Source organism: Magnolia sinica, chromosome 4 (genome assembly GCF_029962835.1).
Source record: "Magnolia sinica isolate HGM2019 chromosome 4, MsV1, whole genome shotgun sequence".
NCBI classification, from domain to species: domain Eukaryota; kingdom Viridiplantae; phylum Streptophyta; class Magnoliopsida; order Magnoliales; family Magnoliaceae; genus Magnolia; species Magnolia sinica.
This window is the reverse complement of record NC_080576.1, coordinates 13,507,180-13,530,226: the sequence shown is the minus strand read 5'-3', so window position 1 is coordinate 13,530,226 and position 23,047 is coordinate 13,507,180. Positions and strand designations below refer to the sequence as shown.

General features: G+C 40.8%; 1 protein-coding gene across 2 annotated transcripts in view; it reads right to left on the bottom strand.

Annotated features, from left to right (window-relative positions):
- LOC131242490 (glycoprotein 3-alpha-L-fucosyltransferase A-like) overlaps positions 1-22,782 on the bottom strand; it is a 42,335-nt gene extending 19,553 nt beyond the window's left edge. For both annotated transcript variants that reach the window (XM_058241174.1, XM_058241175.1), the window contains exons 1-3: positions 22,399-22,782; positions 16,507-16,673; positions 6,660-6,901 (exon numbers count right to left, since the gene is read on the bottom strand). In XM_058241174.1, coding sequence (XP_058097157.1) covers positions 6,660-6,901; positions 16,507-16,673; positions 22,399-22,782 — 793 coding nt within the window. The remainder of the gene's footprint in view (positions 1-6,659; positions 6,902-16,506; positions 16,674-22,398) is intronic.
- Between the last annotated feature and the right edge of the window lie 265 nt (positions 22,783-23,047).

Sequence of the window (23,047 nt, the reverse complement as noted above, 5' to 3'; positions counted from 1 at the left end):
TTACTGGTCATATGGGAAGAAGCTCTAGAGTTAATGACCCGAGGAGGAGGAGGAGATGACACGTGGAGAGCAGTGCCTAATTACGCTGCAGTGGCTCAGGAACCTCTCGAACATGAATTCGCACCAATGCATCATAAGCCTACGAGATGTAAGAACAGACTTGCCCATGAAAGACTTTTCTATTGCAGTCAACTATGGAGTCTGCTCGGAGTTGGTGGAGGTATTGCTAACGACAGACATGCCGGCCCAAGATGGACGACCAACGAGATCAGAACATCTCTTAATTGAGTGATTTGTGCCTCCACAATGTGTATAAGTACGAGGTCCGGCACATCCATGTCCGCGTCCACCACGGCCACGACTACCATGGCTGCCATGATCAGTGTCACGACCCTTGCCTTGGCTAACCAATCCACTCCCACGTCCACATCCGCGCATTCCACATTGGAGCTCTAGAACTATGGGTAAAGGAGGGCCGGTCCCTAGTAGCATATGCAAATCGATCAAGCGGAACGGATGCAAAGGTGGATGAGGTATCAACCCTCTGACACATAGCATAGATAGCTGTGAGAGGAGGAAGAGGGTCCATGACCATAATATGCATCTGAACACTGTAATAATCAGAGTTGAGACCAGAGAGAAACTACATTATTCGAGTTTCCTCATATTGCTTCACACATGTTCATAGTCCATTATTCAATGGGAAGGGAGAGTATGATAGAGGTCCAACTCATCCTACATACCCTAAAGAGCTAAAAAGTATTCCTTCGGGGATCTTGAATCCTGTTGAAATTTCTCGATGTCTGGGGTCAATTAAAAGATTCTAGAAACATTCTGGGCTTTTGAGTACACAGATCATGAAGAGTGTCCCACATCCCTTTTGTTAAGTAACATGATGGAATTGCTTACAGTAGGTTACATATTGTTAAGTACCAAGCCATGACTTGGTAGTTTTCCTTGATTCAAGTCATAAAATTTCCATCCGTAGAATCTGGTGCTTCATCCAAGATATAAGAGAGTTTGTCTCTTCCTCCCAAAAACAGCTTTACGAATTGAGCCCATTGCAAGTAGTTATTATCATTCAACTTTATCATTGTGATAGGCAAGGGATGGGATTCCGAAGATCCTAAACAAAAGCTCGAACTAATCTTGTCCTCCATAGGGGCCCACAAAGACAAACCCAAAGGACAGATCACTCAAAGAGAGGCACAAGAGGCAAAAACACAACAATTTCATAAAAACCTGAGATCCAGATGGTAGCCTGGAGGTGTAGAAGAAACAAAGACCAAGAGATGGCTAAAACAAACAACACAAGCCCTTCACGAGAGTAGGCTAAGCACTGGAGCATACACCATAAGCTCTGATGTATGCACAGATCCACCAGGGTCGAAAACTGACACTACCAATCCATGTTTTGACATCAAAACCAAATCCACTCCTCATTCTAAAATGGCACCCTGAGTAGGTAAAGACAATGGATCCGACCCACCATGTAAAGAGAAGTACAAAAAACAGCTACCGATTTGAGGAGAATCAATGAAACTCAAATTTGGGAGTTTTCGGGCAAATGTAAAAACTAGCTCAAACATACCTCAAATGATCTCAAAAAATCTTGCAAAAATCACCATAAATCTTCTAAAATCGAGATTTATTAAACCATGTCCTTCCCGATCAAAAACAGGTCGTACGGACCGTACATATGCTCACGTAAGCCATACGGTTGCTGACGTTAGCACATTATTGTGGAACCAATCAACTCGAAGTTTTATGTTTTGATACCAAGTTGATTTTTAAGGATTGGGAAGAGAAATAAAGAAGAAAAGGAGAAAAGCAAGAGATAAGTGTGAGAGAAGATAGCATTGAGAGAAAAGCTTCTTAGTGTGTTAGGGCAACAAACCCCCAACATCTTTTATTATAAGGCTAATAGTACAAAAAACATACTCCGCAGGAGCATACAACACTATATATGCACACACAAACACCCAAAAAGACACAAATATACACAGTATTCTTTCTATAATTTCGACACAATCTTGTTATTCCATTCGGTGCTCCTGAGGGCCTGTTTGGCCGGGCAGATTGGATGGTATTAGAGTGGATTGCATGGATTTCAAGGTAATGATAGCTGTGTCAGTGGATTGGTGCAAGATCTATGGGATTGCTATATCCGGTCTGTTTGGCACACCCGGCCAATCCCAGGATTAAACCTTCCAATCCCTTTCAATCCCTTGAACCAAACACGTCCCTGGCAATTTTGAAGGGATTAGGGTGGATTGGATGGGATTTAAAGGTAATGATGGTGACGTCAGTGGATTGTCTTAAGATCCATGGGATTGCTATATCCCAGGATCAGGATCCCGCGTCTGTTTGGCATGCCTGGCCAATCCCGGGATCTATCTTCCAATCCCATCGAATCCCATCCAATCTGCCCGGCCAAACAGGACCTGAGGAATACTTCCTCTGTAAACCTTCTTCTTCGATTGGATCAACTGCCATTAACGATGCACTGTATTCTCCACCATCCTCTCTAGAATGGTCCTCCTGAACCACCTTGACACCTTCGCACTGTTGACTCTTAAGGTGATTGATTCCATAAACGAATCGATCTTCTTTTTTCTTATCTGCATCCTTGAAAACCACAACTATTCACTGTTATTTGTCTGATGATCAATAGACTGCACTACCTCCAATCTCTGTGAAGATGTTGTCCATTTCCATCGGAATATTCCAGACTTGATACCAGTGCTCCTCCCAGCCAAACACAGACCACTTCCCATTTCTGAATCCTTCTCACCATATCATCCCGCCACCCTTTACAAGTGGAGAGCACTATATCCATGTGATCTTGGGAGCTTAGAGAGACTACGAAAACGTTCTTCTGAAGACTCTTAGGTACTATCTTCTTCTTCAAGCCCTCTGCAATTTTGGATTAGCCTAGCCACCATATCCTCTTCCTTTAGACTCGATTTAACTGTAGTAACAAGACAGAATTTAAAAGGATTCAAGGAATCATCTAAGACCTTATTAATATGCACTTCCGGCCCTTCCGTAAACACCCTCCAAGCCCACTTCTCTACTGACCGGTCCCCTTTCTTAGGCACCTAAACGCCCTGCTTTGGGGAGTTAATCACTACATCTTTGAAGGATCTTCCACCACTCACGTTCAATGATGCCGGCACCTTTCCCTAGGACGTGGACATTGTTTCCCTGAAGTCTGTCATTCTCTTTTTCTTGTTAATAAAACTTCCCTTGCTCCTTCTATCTCTCCACTTCTATATTCTTATGCTCAGGGCCATAGCACGCTCTTTGAACCTGAAGTTTAATGCTCCCCATTCAGTAAATTGAATGGCCTCTTCTAGCTTTGTCTCAAAGCGAAGCCCCGGATGTTACTAGAGTTTCTTTCTTGAGGTACAACCTATGTAACTATTCTGGCCTGTCCGAACCCTCTTTAGTAGTTTATCGGTTGCCACCCTGCCGAAGAACTTTTGACATACAAGGTTGGATATTCCAATAACCTTGTTACTCCCCTCGACCCAAACCTTTGCTGGCCACCCTTTCAGTTGCAGACTCTCTCCCATTTTCCTATTGCTTCTCCCCCCCACAGTCCCAACAGAGTGAACCTGCTTGCCCTTCTCTTCCAGTAGCGGTTGCACCGGCTGTGAACCCCAACCTGATTTTTCACACCACACGTTCATGATCGGTATGCAGTCCCTTCTTGCATTGTTTTAGCAACGGAAAGTAATAAAAAGATACAAAGAAACTCTAATAATTTATGTTTGCAGCAAAGATTTTTAGAAGATAAAATGAAGCTTCTCTTGTATTATGTGCTTAAGGAATGGGGAATCTGTTGATCATCTTTTCATCCATTGTGATGTCGTTTCAGTGGTGTGGAGGAAGTTATTGGCTCCTTTTTTTTTTTTTTTTTTTTCCTTTTTCTTTTTCAAAATGGGCCATGCTGGGTACATGTGCAGATTTGTATGGTGCTTGGAATTAGCGGCTATCCGGGAAAAGGAGAAGAATCCTTTGTAGTTTGTCCATGCTGGTGGTGGTGTGTTTGATTTGGAAAGAGCATAGCGATTGTACTTTCAACAAAAAATCAACATCCACTGATGATGTATTCCTGAGGGTTAAGGGTAGGGTCATCTCTAGGGCAATGGGGCTAAATAAATGTGGGATGCACTACGTAAGATCTAATGGGTGAGTGGAGAAGAGTGTTGCTTGTGAGATTGGGGGCCGGGGGGTTGTGCAAAGAAAGTTTTGTTACTATTCAGAAAAAAAGGAACCTCTCTTGTAGTATATACGACAGCAGGTTAGCTCAAACAATAAATAAATAATTGCGTGAGAAAGTTTTGCTAAGCCTACCTGCATGTATAATACAGTATGTGTGCCCATATGACATGGGTACAAGATCTGAGCTTTACATGAGATGAGGGCACATTCTTTAGATCATCTGGCCCAAAAATCAGGCCGGTTCACTCCTCAGGTAGGCAAGAGTGTACTAAACAGATGGAAAGCCTAAATGATTCTTTTCTATTAGTTTTGCGCAAAGTGGCCCAACTTCGGGATATTTGGATATCAAGCATGTTAGCTCTGTGATTTCACAGTATTAACTAGCCAATATCCTAACAATACTGCACTGAAAGGATCCCCTACAACTTACTGGACGAGTAGGAAGTTTATGCTTAATTTCCAACTTGGATGACAGTATTAAGGAATAAATGGCTGCTCTTATTATTCAACCTGTCATTAAGGGTACTCTTATAGGTCTCCATACCCTCCACTAAGGGTAATTGTATAAGCTTCTAAACATATTATAAATAGGGTGCTGGCAATCTGTCACATTTGGGAGTCAATTCAATCCTTCGAAACATTTCTGTAATCTGCAAGGGGGGACCGCTGATGCAAGACTATTCAATCAATCAGACTGGGTCCACAGCAGACCCCACTGCTGCCCAAGTCAAAATAGGCCACGGGTATTGTCGAATTGGACTCTGGGGCCCACAGATCCAATAGGACAGACTTGAGCCCGCAGGTCCAATTGGGTGGACCATAGAATGATTTACCTTTGGGGTCTTCATAGTCAATCAAATGCTTACAGACACCCATTGGTTGTGGGACACACTAGCCCAGCCCTATTTAGTTTTACGGTTTCTATACAAACTGTATAAGAAAATAGGGAATTGTACAAACCCTACAGCCTTTAGGCTATATGATTATACAAAGGGCAATTTTTCTCTGTTTGGGACTCTAATATTTATTTCTTTATTGGTTTCATTTCCCTTCTTTTTATTGCAATTTATGTGGGTGTAGTGGAATTAGTTTGGGAAAGGCATATGCGGACCGATGGGAATAGGTTATCAGATTGGTTTCTAGAAGGTTCCTTGTTTAAGGATCAATGAGTTACAGGGATCTGTTTGTAAACCCCATGGTCATACATATGAACCTGTGAATGATTGTATGAATTATTTGGATGCGTAAGCTAGTGACTAGAAACATGGTCTAGTGGTATGATGAGTCTAGACAGCCTTTGGGAGCTATATACTTTTGTGGTGTGACTCCAGAGAGTTATCCTTATTTTCCTTTATTTCTTGCTATTGTTGGATTGATTGAAAAGTGTTGTAGCATACTTTGGGGCATGTTTGTTTTATGTAATACCTCAGGATGGAATTCTATTTGCATGGAATTCCCCTTTTTACACTATTTGCAAGAAAAAATAATAATAATAATTTGGAAATCAAGTTTCTTTTCCAATGTTTTCTGAGAAAATCATGGAAATTAACGTTGACCAAAAAAGGTGTCAGATCAATTTCCATGGTATGGCAAGAAAGTGACCCAACATGTTTTGGTTCCCTTTTCCAAGGGTTTCCATGAAATAGCATGCTCCAAAACAAACAGTGGGCTCATTGTTGGAATAAACAGTAATCAAGTTCCTGCAGATTTATCTATTGTCAGATTGATTGAGGTGTCAGAGCATATTTTGGGGCATGTTTGTTTTTGTGTAATACCTGAATTCTATTTGTATGGGATTCCCCTTTTTACGCTATTTGCAAGGAAAGAAAAAAAACAATGACGAAATCATTATTCTTTTCCAAAGTTTCTGAGAAAATCATGGAAATTAATGTTGACCCATAAAGGTGTCGGATTAATTTCCATGGTGTGGCAAGAAAGTGAACCAAGATGTTTTGGTTCACTCTCAGAAGGTTTTCCATGAAATATCATACTCCAAAACAAACAGTAGGCTCATTGTTGGAATCAACAGTAATCAATTTCCTGCAGATTTCATTTTTCCATATCCACATTTTGTTTCAACAGAAGCAATTGACGGAAATCAGTCATTTGAACCAGTGGATATTCGAAACTTGACACTTGAAATTCAGTTCCATACTTGTGCTCCATCAATTTCTCATAACATACCTCATAACAGAATGTAAAATTTCTATGCACTATACATCCACAACTTTCTTAACTCCACCTAATAGTGGTTGACCCAGCTGGTACCCAGCCCGGGTAAAGGAGGATTGATGTCAAGTAGGCAGCCAGTTGTTGAATTCTTGCCAAGCAATCACGAGACCCAGCCCCAAATGGTGGTGGACAAAGCTATGGTGATAAATAACAACAAGATAACTACTGAAACGCAATAAATGGATTTTTATACATACCATTGCCGGCACGGTTCTGACGGCATGCACCATAAGAATCTATTTTAATATCCATCTTCATTAGCATATCAAGGGCCTTCAAACGGAAGTTGTGTGTATCACAATTGGAAATGAAAGCAGCTGCAAGGGCACTCTCAGTCTTCGGAAGCATGGGTGCCATGATGTCATACTCAACCCATGAAAAATAGCCAACCGGGACGTCTGAGGAGAGACTAGTTGTCATTATAACATTATACCCTTTCCTACGATGCGTAAAATGGCAAGTATCAGCGTCTATTGAATTTGTACAAATAAATTAGAAGAAACACAAGTGATGTTGATTAACAAAAGATGATAGCAAGATTTGTGACAAGACTTTGTGACTCCCAGATCCCAATTGATGCAAGAGTTTGCATATATGTATTTTCTGAAACTATGTGTCAGAATTTGCAAATATGACACTGCTTAGGCCTGTGTTCTTGCACTGTTGCTTAGGCAGAGTCTTTTTTCTTTTTTCTTTTTCTTTTTTTTTTTTCTAGCATTAATAGAGACATAATGCAGCAGGCCAAGTAGCCAAAAATTACAAACCAAACCAAAACCTAACAAGACATTAAGTTCAGGCTGGCAACACCAAACTAAAAAGACCCCCAATCCCTGACATCCATTGTAGCTTTCAAAATGATCTTCAAGGCTTACTTGAAAGTGTCCAAAAACAACGATTATTTCGTTCCTCCCACAAGTCCCATAGACCTGCCAGTAAAGCCAACCTCCACTATCCTCACCCAGTTTTGCCGATGCTCCCTTCACTCCACAACCAAATGAAACTTTTCATAGAGCTAGGGCTCACCCAATTCACCCCAAAACTGCCTAAAAAATAATCCCACATCTTCCTTGCATAAGAGCAATGAATGAATGGATGATCAACCATCTCCTCATTGCACAAACAAAAGGAACACATGTTTACAATAGCCATTCCTCTCTTCCACAAGTTCTTGATGGTGAGCACCTTATTTCATCCTACCAACCAACAAAAGCGGCAACTTTAGGAGGAGCCCCGCAATGCCAACGAAATGAGGTGTGCACAAAATCTGTGTTTGAAGAAAAACCCTCCAGCATGATATAAAAGGATCAAACCAAGAAATTTTCTTTTTTTTTGTTGATGAGCCAGGTCATTGAATCCTTTGCTGATAAAGACGAGCTAATCCCATAAGACGATTCAGCAAGCATAGAAACTCCTCCTCCCACAAATCCCTTCAACAAGGCAGAATCCACACCAGCCTAGCCCCCATAGATGAGTAACACCGGTCACTGTAATTTCTCCATCCACAGCAATACTTACCAACCGTGGGAGGTCCACTCTTAGACTTTGATTCCCCACCTAAACATCCTCCCAAAATATAATCCAATTTCCACCACTGAAAGCAAGACCAACAGCTTCCTTAAATTGCCCTCCTACACTCCCTATATCTTTCCAAAACCCCGTTGCTTTGTATAAGAACGAATCTTTGGTCCACCATCCCCTCTTATCCGTTCCATATGTCTTAAAAACACCTTCCAAAGACTGCCATCCTCCAACCCAAACCTCCATAACCACTTTCTGATAAGCGCTTCATTCATGATAGCTAGATTTTTTATGCCAACTCCCCCTTCCAAGAAAGGTTTGCAAACATCCTCCCAACGCATCAAATGAAACTTATTCTTCTCCTCCGCACCCTGCCATAAGAAATCTTGATGCAGACATCAATGGTGAACCCTTTAGAGTGTACCAGAGGAGGAGGCATCGCCGACAGAGTACCGGAGCGGAGGAGTTGATGTGGATGGACGTTGGGTCCATCGGACCCATTTTCTGATGCGCTACAAGTGCAAGAGAGGCATAACCGCACCCTGACCATAGATCCATGAGTCAGATTTCATACCCTACCACACGGGTATTTTTGTTTTAGGCGTTTTTGTTGTTTTTTCTTATTTCATGGGCTTTATTGTGCTTTCTTTTATTTCTTCTTTTTTGTTATTTTTCTTGTTTTCAGGAGCTTTAGTGTACTTTTACTTTTTCCATAACTTATATATACGTTGTGAGAAACCATATTTTCATTATTATTGAATAAATAGAAATTCATATCTTTTCTTCCTCTTTATTCAAGATATTAGGGTTTCAAGATTGACCCTTGGGTGTTAAGGATTCCACCCCGATTTCAAGTTTCTTTCTTTCTAAATCTTCGAGGTGCAGGAAAAAGTAAGAATCATCCTCCTTTTTTTTTTCTTTTTTTTTTTAATGACAAAAGGACCTGTACGTTCTTCATCTCGAACCCTTCATTCTTCACCCATTTCGTTCCTCTCCGGATATCCCCTTTCTAGTTTGAACGGAAAAGAATGATGGTTAGTCAGTAAAATCAGATCCAAACTTGACTATGGATTGACTTATGCTAGATCTAGGATATCCTCATATCCCTAGGTCCTATATTTTTACTGTTTACGCGATTTTATGCTAAGGGCATGATCTTGACGGAATGACCTCATCTTCGTGTTGAAATTTTCCTAATCCCTTTGATTGGAAACGGTTAGTTGATTCGTGTATTTATTTGAACATTCTTTAACCTGATTATACATGCATCTAGGATTTGGTCATCATATGTCCCTGCATCAAATCCCCCCTTAAACAATCCAATTTTCTCGAGACAGACTTGGGACATTTGAACAATGACAGAAAGTAGATCAGTAAGTTCGATAGAGCCGCTTTAATGATGGTTAACCTTCCTTCCAACGATAAGTGACAACACTTCCATGAAGACAACTTCCTCTCTATCTTTCAACCACCTTGTCCAAAAGATGCAAAGCAGGCTTTCTGATACAAAGTGGCAAACCAAGATAAGTTGAAGGGAAAGATCCCTCTTTGCAGCCAAACACCTTCACCAAATATGTTGTTTCCTCCTTGGAAATACTTATGCCCAAAATTTCACACTTGTTTACATTCACCTTTAGGCCTGAAACCATTTCAAAATAGAACACTATCTTCCTCAAATTGTCTACTTGGACTCTGCCTTGTAAAAAAGAATAGTGTCGTCCACATATTGTAAGTAAGATATCCCAAACTCTCCCTTATCAACCTTGAAACTTTGAATGATGCTCCTTGAAACCGCCCAATCCATCATCATGATAAAACCTTCCATGACTGCCATAAATAGGAATAGCGAAAGGGGGTTCGTCTACCTCAACTCGCTAGACGATTTAAAGAAACCTCTAGGCAATCTATTGACCAAAATTGAAAATTCAAACGATTGAGTACATGCTTTAATCCACCCCCTCGATTTTACCTTCTTTCGCTCGAGCAATTGATACATTCATGGGCGACCAAGGCACCGTCTAGAATCTGGCAGCCTTCCACGAAGGCCCCTTGAACCTTGGAAATCACATGTCCTAAGGTAGCTCAAAACCTTATAGCTAGAATTTTTGTTACAATGCTATCCCAAGAAAACCTAATGTAATCCTAATTATCCATTACTTCAAATCCTAACCTAACTACCTAGAGCTGTACACGAACCAAGTTAGATCGGTTAACTCGCTCGACTCGACTCGAAAAAGCTCGATTCGACTCGGTTCAAAATTGAGTTCGACCTGAGTCAAGCTGATTTTTGGAGCTCGAAAATATTTCGAGCCAAATTTGAGCTTGTCTGATCTCGAATCGAATTCAGATCGAATCAGTTCGGTTACTCAGTTATTTTGATATTGACATTGCCCACCAAGTGTTTGATGAAATGACTCAATAAAGTGTTGTTTCGGGTGCATACATTCTTCACGGGATCCGCCAGTGGAGAGGAAGGTATGGATACAAAACAAATCACTACACAAAAAAAAAAAAAGCCTTTACATGATAAAACTACCATCGTATCTTGATTTTGATGTTGCCTACTGAGTGTTTGATGAAATACCTGTAAATTGTTGCTGATGTTTTGCATACTGTGAGAAATTGAAGGTGCACTCCATGTGTTTGAGAAAATGTCACACAGGCTCGAACTGGCCCGAGCTGCTGATCGAACCGAGCCTAGTTGGCTAGTCAGGCTTGAGGACCGAGTCAAGCCGAGTTCGAGCTGGGGTTAGCTACTAGCCGAGACATAGCTCGACTCAGCTCGAATCGTGTATAGCCCTATAACTATCTATTCCAATAAACATTAAAAATGACAAAATATCCTTCAATCCTGTCATGACGACATGCTTTCTAGAAATTGGCCATAACTTATTGGATAAAAAAAGGTTGGTCGTAAGAATCGTAACTCATTCAAATGGATATCGGAGTTGCATAGTCTTGAGCTCATTTGAAAGTTAACTCTCCAATGCAACTATTTTTTGTCATTCAAACATCATTTGATACCCAAAAATAAAAAAATAAAAAAATAAAAAATTGGCCACACAAAATAAGTGATGAAAATACTGATTGGAAATCTTGTTCAAAAAGTGCTAAATTCCTACTCTAATAACTAATTAAATAATAATCCTATTGATCTATGGAGCCCCTCATCGAATCAAACCATTGATTTGGTTCAAACACTACATCAAGACCATTTAGGTGTTCTTGATTAACCCTCAGATAGGCCTGATATGCAATCTGATGGACTCATCCTCGATCGGCTAGTTTCTAGGGCCCACCTAAGACAATGAAAAATGAGTGGCCTGGACGAATTATGAAAGAACTAGGCTAGTTGCTTTTACTCCTTATATACTATTGTGATGCAGGAAGATCATTTATAGAAGTAATCTCACCTACAAAACATTGTGGGCATGGTTCGAAACATTGTCTGATACGACTTGGCATCGTCTAAGTCATCACTTTCCATCCAAAATGAAATGAGTAAGCACAACAATACAGGACCAACTACCAAGTCATACTAAGTCGTACAAAGTCATGGTGAGTCGTACCAATTTAATTCCCAAGGTGAGTTGCACTCTGAAACTTCTACTTAAATTCATGATTGTAAAACTGAAAGGCGAATGGATTTTGTTGCTTGGTAAAAGGAAGTTGGTACCCAGGTGTAGCATTGTAAGGAGAGAATTACTTTGGGAATTACTTTCTTTTTTGATGAAGTTTGGAAATTTTCTTAAATAATAGTCATAAATGGAATCGGTAGGATCATCCAATAAAGTATTTGGGCCATATTCCATCCATGGTGGGTCTCCAAAAAATAGGCCCCATGACCCACATGTACCAAGTAAATTCATTAAGACAAATTTGCATTGTGATGCATCGGGACCTTACAATTTCTCTGTAAGGAAAGAACTGGTGTGTTAGATTAAAAGATTCAACTTTGAGTGATGTATGATTTGTTCCAAATGAAATGAAGATTGTTATGCTTAAACCCAGAAAATGGAAAGAATTTAACAAGAGAAAAACACGGCCATAATTTTCTTTGAAAAGTTACCATTTTATTAAAAGGAGGCTAAAAAGCCTAAAGAATTATAAAGCAACCCTTGAACCAAAAGAAGGGGAGCACTCTTCTGAATATAAGGAGATCAAAACCCAATGCATAACATCCAATATAGTACACCCGAATACCTCAGCAACTGCCCCACTATGATTGCGGAGGCACTGATTGTTCCTTTCTCCCCATAAGGCCCAAAGGTCGGCCAATAATGCCAACCTCCAAAGCTTTTTGCCCTGTTTCCCTGCCTTGCCCCGTGCCAAGAAAGAAGCCTTTGATTGACTCAAGCATTACCCAAGTCACACTTAATATGCCCAAAAACCTCTCCCAAAGCTCTCAAGTGAAAGGGCAATGAATGAAGAGGGGGTTGACCGACTCCGCGTCCTACAAGCACAAGAGCCACCCAATGATGATAAACAACCCTCTCTTGTGAAGATTATCGATCACCAACACTTTCTTCCTTCCCACACCGCGCCAAAGCCGTAACCTTTGGAGGAGCCCCATAAGACCACGGAAACGATGTGCGTGCTTGAACCTTCTTCAAAGAAAATCAGCAAAGCAGCTCGTATAACAATTGCATCAAGAAACAGCCAGCGTTATCTTAGATGCAAACCACAGAATCCATGGACAACAAGGAGGGAACTCAACTACTCTTGTAAGCCATTTTAACAAAGCGATAAACTCACCCTCTTCCTCTTCCAACAAATTCCTACAATTTGGAGGGGTCTAGACTACCCCATTACCCAAAACTGAAAAGCAATTGGCAATGGACACATTTGCAACCGGGGACAAACTTGCTAACATCAGGAAATCTTGACAAAGAGCTCTATCCCCAAGCCATACATCGTTCTAGAACCTGATTCTTCTACCATCACCCAACCAAAAGCCAATCCCCTCTTTGAATCTATTACCCACCAACCACTTACCCACCAACACCTCATTCATAACCTCCCAACTTCATTATGCACCAATACCTCCTACAGACATCAAAAGAGAGATAAGAAATGTACCGGGAGATTCAACATCGCCGCTTGGATTAGCATCAACCTTCCACCTAAGGAGAGATGCCAACATTCCATGAAGACAACTTTCTCTCCACCTTCTCAATCACCCTATCTCATGGATGCTTCATTAGCTTGCCTCTACATAAAGGGAGACCCAAGTTTGATGATAAGAAAGATGTTGCATTGCACCTGGACACCTCTGCAAGCGCTTCAATTTCCTCATTTGTAGTCCCTATGAACAACATCTCATTCTTAAGAACATTCATCTTTAGACCCGACACTGCCTCAAAGGAGCAAATGATCTTCCTTAAGTTATCCACCTCAACAGCTTTGGCATCATGAAAAAAGGGATGCCATCTGCATACCAGAGGTGGAAATTTTGAAAGTAATTTCTATTCACCGTGAACCCACTTATGAGACTCGCGCTAAGCCCCTTGTCCAACATTTTGCTCAGAGTGTCTGCCACCACCATGAACAGGAAGGGCGGCAAGGAATCCCCTTGCCTTAGGCCTCTTGAAGATTTAAAGAATCCCTTGGGTGACCCGTTAACCAACGCCAAAAACCCGGCTGATCTAACGCATTCCTAAACACAACCCCTCCATCTTTTCCCACACCATATACAGTCTAGCATATAGTCTAGAAAGTCACACTAAACATGATTGTACACCTCTATATCAAGCTTGCTTACAATACATTTTTTGTGCACTCATGGGCAATCATATTGCTATCAAGAATTTCTCCATCCACAAACGCACCTTGGGCCTTAGAGATAAAGTATCCAAGAACCAAACCTGGAAGTGAAAATCTTCGCTAGAATTTTGTGGATCTTGTTGTACTTTCCCCTAGCGTTGGCTATCCCGTGGAAGAACTTCGTGCTCCTATCGCCCTCCTTAAGCCATGTGGCTCTTAACTATTGTCACCATTTTATCTCTTCCTCTTTCAAGCAATTTTTGTATTATAAAGAAAGAGAATCCCTCCTAGCTTTCTCTTCCTCTGACAACTCCATCCCCTCTTCCTTGACATAAAGTGCCTGAATTTCATTAAAAACAGACCCTTTCTCCAGATCTTGACTCCCTAATTCTTTCTTCCAGCAATTAATCTTGCCCTTTAGCAACCCTAGCTTTTCGAACAACACAAATCCCAGGTGGCCTTTCACCATGTACGATGCCCACCAATCTTTTAACCACACCCCCGAAACCAACCACTCCTAATCATGACAGGTCAAATCGAAAAGGATGAGGGCCCCAATTTTCCTCCACATCCAATAAGATCGAGCAATGGTCGGAATGGGCCTCAGAAGGCTCCACTACCTAACGACGGGGAACCTTTCAATCCACTCTGGAGAAGGAAATCCGTCAAGCTTTGATCCCACATTCGAAGCTTGCCCATTGGACCATGTACACTTGATGTCTCCCATAGGCAGATCAACTAGCTCATTCTTCTGCATTCAGTCTGAAAAGTGCCTCATACTGTGAATGAGACAACCCCTCGTAGATTTCTCAATGGAGAATTTAGTTACATTAAAGTCCCCTCCCACGCATAATGACAATCTCCATCAGTCACCATCTCTACCTTTCGTCCCCTTATCCCCACACCTTATGTTGATCCTGCACCATAATTTATTGTGCATATCAAGCATTTTAATTCCCTACTTCCTCTTGCAGCCCTCAAACATTTTAACTAGCTGTTTGCCTGAAGTTTTTGCTTTCTCCTCTCTTTCACGAACTTGAAAAGATTAATATAGTCCTCTTCACTGTCCCCAAAAGTGACTCCAACTAGCCTTCCCACTTGCCCCAATGCTTCCTTTACCCAACCCATGCGTTTGGCTATGGAAGTGTGACCATCCTTCTTTGGATCCGATGTCACTATCTCAAAAGAAATGGCTCTCGTGAAACCCCTTACCTCATCAATGCTAGCTGGAAAAGTTTAAATTGGAGAGACCACCAGTGCTTCCGCAAACAAAGCTTCGATCAGAGATGGCACCAGTAGCTCTTAACTCTATAATCAAGCTTGCTCCAGATAACGAATTCTCCCTGGCTTGGCTCCCTTGCCGCCGGGCCTTCCATGAAGTTCTCAAATGCTACAATTGCTCAGGCTTCCACCTCCACCAAGGAGCTACCATCCAGGAATTGGAGGTTGTCGCCACTTTACCAGACACTTTCTGCCTGCAAGGGAGGAGGAAGATCCGGAACCACTGAAGACACCTTGGACTAAGTTATCTATCAACTTAGTAGCATGAATGCTCCAACTCCAATTCCCATTCCCACATCTAAACATTCTCTTGCTCCAACTACCAACAGCCATTGTTTTATCAAAATTGACTCCGACTCAATTAAAATTCTATCAACAGATTTTATGAATTTCATACAAGAAATTCTATGTTCTCATCGCTGCAATCACCATATAAGCTAGTCTCTATCTATGTGGAAGCTTCTCTGATTGGACAACTGTGGCAGACAAGATTCTCATGATTGTCCAAAGGCAAAATATGGCTATCCTGAATATTTGTTTCGAGTGCACACAGAACCGATCCATTATCTCTTATTACATTGGAAGTGACCTCTACAATATGGTGATTACTTTTGTGCCTCTTCATTTTTCTTGTTTTCATTTTTTCTTATTTCTTACCTTCTTTGATATTGAGTAGGTCATCTCTGTTCGATTGGGGATCCAATAAGGGCTGACAATCAGGTTAATTCAAACCTAAAGGCAAAATTCTTTGGAGATTGGCAATCATGAAGGAGGTTTGGATGGATTGTAATAGGAGGATCTTTGATGTATTGTTTGTAACATTTACGATATTACAAAACATGACACATTTTATTATTAGCTGGGGAATAATCTTTTTGCTGGTTGTTTCCATTCCCACAAAGCTGCTCCAAATTTGGCTTGGTTCCAAGATGTAGTTGAAGTTACCAAATTCCAAGGAGTCAGACAAGAAGAGATACTGCTAAGAAATCTAACAGTGGAAGTACAAAAGAAGGCAAGAAGACCTTAAGCGAAAGATACCAATGCACTCTTGTGCATTTGAAACAGAATGTTATGTGTTTTTGACTACATGTAACAACAAATTTCAATCTGAAATTTCCTTGGGTCATGTCAGACCCACATGTTGGGCTTGGACTCTTGGACACACATATCCAGCATGACAATCAAAGAAAGGAAAATGATATCTGCACCCACCCCATTGAGTTACATATTATTTGAAACTGTGTCCTATCTCGATTCCCAAAATGGAAATGGGTGGAAGCAAATCAAAGGGATGGGTGTAAATAGTGGTTGCCCTAAACAAATCCACGTCAGTCTTTTTCTTCATGTGTGTGTTTGTGTTTTATTTGTAAATATACTGGTGTATCAATTCTAACAAACTTGGATTAGTAAGACAAACATTCCAGTCTCAAAAACAGCTGCTTTCATATTGCAAAAGAAAGGATCCAGATTGTGCTTATCCACCCTCGTGCCTCAGCAAGGTTGTTCTGTGCATAATAGTGCGAGGATTCCATGGATCGGAGGACTCTAACTGCTTGAGGATCTCGAGATACACCAAATACAGCATCGAGTTTCTTACCTGAAGCAGGTTTATAACCAAACCTACACCCAACAGAGCACGAAGGCCACTCCTGGAAAATAGAGAGTTAAAAACAGTAAACATAAGTTCAATATAACATCAAGATCATTTCTTTTCAGCATCAAGAAAATTTATTAAATACGATCACACATTTCAAAATGCAAAGTTTTGCACATTGCAACCATCTCACCAAATGATTATCCTTCACAACTAGAAATTGTAAGCACAAGATAAGGGACTCACGGGACAGAGAAGTGCAGTGGCTAATCACTGGAGTAGTCACCTGATTTCTGCTTTTCCAACACATGTTAATGTGGCATATGTGTGCGAGATCCAGGCTATCCTTTGTGAGACCTACCATGTTATCAGCCTTGGCCAGTCATCACTCGTCAGGCCACACCAAGGTTACCCAGATCATGAATCACATTGCAACATGGTATGGGAATGGGTATGCAGACGCAACTTCCTCCAATGCATGGTATGCTAGGGGTAGGTCACGTATGTCATGCCAATACATACACTAATTATATGCAATATAGTTGTATATATGAAGTTATGAACTCTGTTTTCTTTTTCCTAACTCACACGCACCCCACATGGGCACTCAAACCATTGACCTCAATGTTGAAACGCAGTGCAGATTATGAACTCATATTGCAAATTATATATGAAATGATGAATGTCATTATTATAGATCCCAAATGCTTAGTATTATATCCTCATCACCACTATCATCTAGCCTCATCCCAATTATTTGGAGTCAGCTACATGAATCCTATTCCACCATTCCAATTTATCGAGGGCCATGCTTTCAATTAGACCATAGGTCAGTAGTCTTAATGCATGGGCCTTTTCACACCGGGCGAGTGGGGTGGCCTGTGGGATGTAGGGGTACACTCGGGGTGGGCGGCCCGTGTGAGGAAGGCCCCATACGTGTGAGACGTGTAGCTCGTGTGAAGCAAAATCCATGTGAAATGAGGTCCACGAGGGGGGTTCGGCCAAGCTCCTAACCCATGGGATGTGGAGCCTAAGCTATGAGATAAAGGGATTGATTCCTCATGCTCTATTAGTTCGAGCTTTTAAAGCAAGTGGTTGATTGTCTTGCCTCAAAGTGGTATCAGAGCGAGAGGTCTAGTGTTCGAGACTCCTCATAGGGGATGATTAATGCATGGGCATTTTTTACATCGGGCTCAAGTGGGGTGGCCTGTGGGATGCAGGGGCACACTCGGGGTGGGACCTGGGCTATGAGATAAAGGGATTGATTCACCATGCTCTATTAGTTCGAGCTTTTAGAGCAAGTGGTTGATTGTCCTGCATCAAGTCTTTTCTTACTACCATCCATGTTCTTTTGAGCCTTCCCCTTGATATTTTACAGCCTTCAACTTGTCCTATCACTTACTCTCCTAACATCTACAAACTATATGCCAAATTTTATATCCATCAATTCTCTAGTTTTGGCCCCTTTTCCACTTGATCACTTGAAGGCAATGTTAACTCTCCTTTGTTTCATCCAGTGTTTCAAATAGCGCTCGTACCGTAGCGGTAGCGTACGCTACATAGCGTAGCGTCCCAAATTGCGTAAATCCCCTGTAGTGTACACTATAGGGGTCGTAGCGTACGCTACAGCTACGTAGCGCATAGCGTCTGTGCATAAGCTACAATGTATTTTTTTACTATTTTAGTTTTTTATTATTTTTTTCACATTTTCTTTGTTTCTAATATTGAGGAATGTGACACTTGTATTGTACTTGATACTTTTAACCTATGGGATTTTTATTTCTTTTCATAATAGTAACTTGTGGTTTCAATTAGACATTATTAATTAAAGTGGTTTGCTTAGAAAGTTATTGATGTGATAATTATTTGATTTGGCTTATATATGTGGACTGGCTTTTGATAAATGATAACTAATAACTTTTTTTAACATGCTTATAATTGATAAAATGAATCATCTTTTATGCATTTTTATATTTTTTTTCCTTTTTTTTCACTAATTATTATATTTGTCCTATTTTTAAATTAAAAAATAGAAGTATCAAGTAGCTTACGCTACACGCTATAGAGGGCTGAGCGCTACGCATCACGCTACCGCTATTTAAAACGCTGGTTTCATCATATCCACCAACTTTTACTGTCAATGTTCTTATATTTCATGTGGTAAGGCAAATCCTATTCTCTTGGACTAGCTTTTTCACCCATGCACGTCCAGAATGGCTTGGGAACCCTTGCCTACTTCTCACAGAAACCGGGCCTTGTTACGGCGCTTCGCTTCCAGCAGACGCCCTAGCTAACCCTTGCCCACTTCTTACTACACCCAAGTTCCGATGCAGTGCATCGCTTACGGGTAATGCCCTAGCACAAGTTTAGAATGTCATATTGTTTGGATTCATGATGAAAGTCATGGCATAAGTTGATGTTGGGTGCCAACCTAACACAACCCTCCTCCTTTATCCGGGTTGGGGACCAGAAATGAAAGCACAAAACTCCCACCGGTAATACACTATTAAAATTTATTTTTAAAGTTGTAATAGACTATTACATATATTGATTACAATCAAGCGTTATCTAATAGTCTATTACATAGGTTCATTATAATCAACGAGTTGATTACAATCAACGAGTTCTTAGTGTTATATTATAACTACATAAATTGAAGTAGAAATCCATACATTGTAATATAAATTTTCATTACAACTTAATCAATAGTAAGAATATAGAACCATAATTTGTGGTCACTAAAAATAGTGACCCAGATTGCAAATGACCCATAATCCAAATCAGTCAATCTGGAATGGAAAACTTGGGGGGTTTTGTGTTATAGGTAACATCAGCCACACCATATGGAAAACATGGATGGTAAAAAAATGGCCAATGATCCTAATTCACCATGCACATGTGGGCCACTTCATGACCAGACTTGCCTTAATTCAGGTCAGTGCACATACACAGCAAGGCCCACTTTGCAAATGACCAAAACTTGCACATGTGCCACATTGGAACACTTGGCTAGAGTAGATCTCTGATATCAATTCTCAGAGTATGTTGAAATTACAGGCATGCTTAGTTTATTTTGTACTATGTGTTTTTTTCTTAGTTGCAGGATCCTTCTAATTGGGTGCCACTCCTGCTTCGAATCACATGTTGAACTCTCGCTCCCACTCCTGCTTCCTACTTGCCACTTACATTTGGAAACGGATGCTTCCCTGCTCCACACCTGAATTTGTTGATAATTCCCTTCATGCTTCGTGCAACTATAGTTTAACTTTTGAGAGGAAATTTGTAGGGAGAATGAGTTGTATGCAGTGTTCAAATTATCGGTATCGCTACAAGTTTCGCTAGCCAGGGATATGGAAACAATATCGATATCGCTGATAATATCGCCGATAACTGGAAATGTGGGGAACATAGGGAAAAACGACGAAATTTTCAGCGAAACTTCAGGATATGTTAAAATGGACATATTTGCATATATAGAAATAAAACAATTGTAAAAAGAATGCATACATAACAAGTTTCCATTTAATGGGTTGTAAGAAATCAATCCAACCATCCCATCCAGCCTATTTAACCATCTAACCTTCCATCCAAACATCCATTGATATTGCAAAATATCAACAACACATGATATTTCACCAAGAAATCATCAACAATTGGTAAGGAAACAAAAGATCGTGGTCTCAATATCGTGCATGTTGCGATATCGATAATATCGAGATATTATCAATATTATCAATGACAAATTGAACACTACATATAACCATGTGCCCATGAAAAAAAAAAATTTGAAAAAAAAAATTACTATTGAAATATCGTCGATACACTTATGATACAAGCATTACCTAGAATTTTCAATAGTCGAAAATATCGGCTGGCAATACAAGCGACACCTAGAATTTACATAGTTGAAAATATTGATGATTACATTAGCGATATTGATATGTTGGTGATAGTTAGCGATACATTGTTAATACCTGGAATTTCTTATACTACTAGTGTTATCGGTATTGCTACCAGTATTATCGGTATCACTGAGCTAGAGATAAAGATAGTATCGGAGATATTTCGATAATATCGGAGATATTTTGATAATATCAGAGATAATTCGAACATTGGTTGTATGTGGGTTCACGTGTGGGAGTTGGGTAGATGAGTTGGAATTAGTTATCCACTTTATTTTGACTTACAAATTTGATTTCGGCAGGAATCCTAGCTATATTTTCTATTTATCAGCATGGGGTTTGGAGAGTTTGTTACTACATTCTATCCATCTTGTATTGGAGTTCTTGCTCATGTTGGGGGAGGACTACTTGTGGATGTTCTTACAAGCTTTCTGTTTTTGTAAGCCTTGTTTTCATAGTCGTTTCCTTTCAAGTTTAAAGCTTAAGTTGCATCTTCATTATTCTTTTCTTTTCTTTCTTCTCAAGTCCTAGTTGGCTGCACGATCATGGTAAGTTAACCAGTCAGGAGCAACTCAGTTCAAAGGTGTTAAGTTAGCAGTAGAACTCATTCATTTCTCTTCAAAGTAACCATGAGGCTCTACTAGACCACTTCAAAAAAGGGGCAGCATTTGTCCAGCTGGGAAAGGCCTCCGGCCAAAATTTGAATTGTCGGTGTTGGAACTATCAGCGCCGTGCCTATTTAAAATTTGGCTTTAGCTCAGTCCGGGCATGGCCTGTTTCCAATCCTATTTCAAACTCATGCCTTCTAAAATAGAAAATTGTGCCTTTCGACTTGGAGACAAAAAAAATGACATTAGATTAAGAAAAAGGGAACAAGCTGATACTGTGTTAAAACATACCTATTTGGTCCATGGAAATCATTCCAAAAGAACATACATCCCATATTTGCAATTCAATTTTATCTAGCATCCAAATGCACCGGAATTGTTGCCATATCCTCTTCTTCACTAAAATGAATTTTTGCAATTCAATTCTTGTGCATCCAGCTGCAGCCTCAGTTACTCTATTAAACCCTACAGTTTTCCTCATGCCATCGAGAAACTCTTAACTTTACTAAAACTTCAAATGGGGCATGCCACTGTAAGATTACTGTGTTACTGGGCAGATGTGGGGTCTACGTGATGTATGAAGGACATCCAACCCATCCATCAGATGTCTCCTCGTATAACCCCCAAGTGCCAAAAATCAGCCTGATCCAACACTCAAGTGGGCCACAACACGGAACAATGTGAGAGGGGATGAACACCATTGATTTACACAGGGGCCCAATAGAATTTCAGAACAGTGTGATTTTCAACGTGACCCTTCATCCAGACAAGATGAAGGGTCTGAATGGCATGGATTTCCTATATACAACATAATGGGCCCTCTAGGATAAACAAGTGTGGACGTTCCTTCCCAACTTGTTCCCTGTGATGTGGCCCACCTAATTCATGTATCAGCCTGATTTTTGGGCCCTGGACGTAACATGCACTGATGCATATGATGGATGGGTTGGGTTTTATGCAAGCATTACATCGGCCCAACATCTTCCCCGTACCAGTGCCACTAGAGCGCGCCCCATTTCAAATAAGGGAACGAAATAATCTTCTTCCTTCCAAATAAAATATCCACAAACACATTTCAGGCACAAAATCAACACCACTCCCTTCTATGAATTCAACCCCAAGAAGAAGAAAAAAAAAAAAAAAGATTAACCCAATTCATACGTTCCACAAGCAAATCCAAGATAGTGCCACTCGATTTAAAAACCCAATTACTGAAACCACAATTGTCATGAAGATAGAAGAACAGAAAGTTCCACAAAAGAAAACCAACCTGTGGAGCGGCGGAAACGAAAATGGGGTCCTTCCGAAAATCTCTAGAGTACGGCACGGCGTCTTCTCTTTCCAACCAATCCTCGCAATTACTGGGTTTGGCCCGTTCATCATCAGGACCCGACGCATCGGATTCCTCTTCCTCTGCCGCCGACGTGGAAGAAGAAGAAGAAGACGAAACGGTAGACGGATCGTAGAATGCGCGAGTCCAGGAGTCCAACATGGCTGCATTTTCCGCCGTGCTGAGATAGCCCAATAATGCAATCTCTGCGACGACAACGAGAGCCACGAAAAGGGGTATCAGAATCGACCATCTGTTCTTAGACACGCCTCCAATGCCGCCTTGCATTGCTGATTTTCCACTGTGGCCTGTAACACCACCCATCATCTCTCTCTCTCTCTCTCTCTCTCTGTATTCTCAGGTGCAGAAAGAGGTGATGCAGAGAGGAAGGAATAACCATCAACGTGCCTTTCTCTCTATTCCACCACGGGAGGAATGCGAGAGTATGAGTCGGAGCCGAAAAATAATCTACGTTTCCACGCACACGAGTTTCCTGCGACACTTGCATGTAGTTTTTTCTTTGAAGGCTTCATTTATTTATTTATTATTTTTTAATGCAAAAGAACAAATATAATTCATTCCGCACATC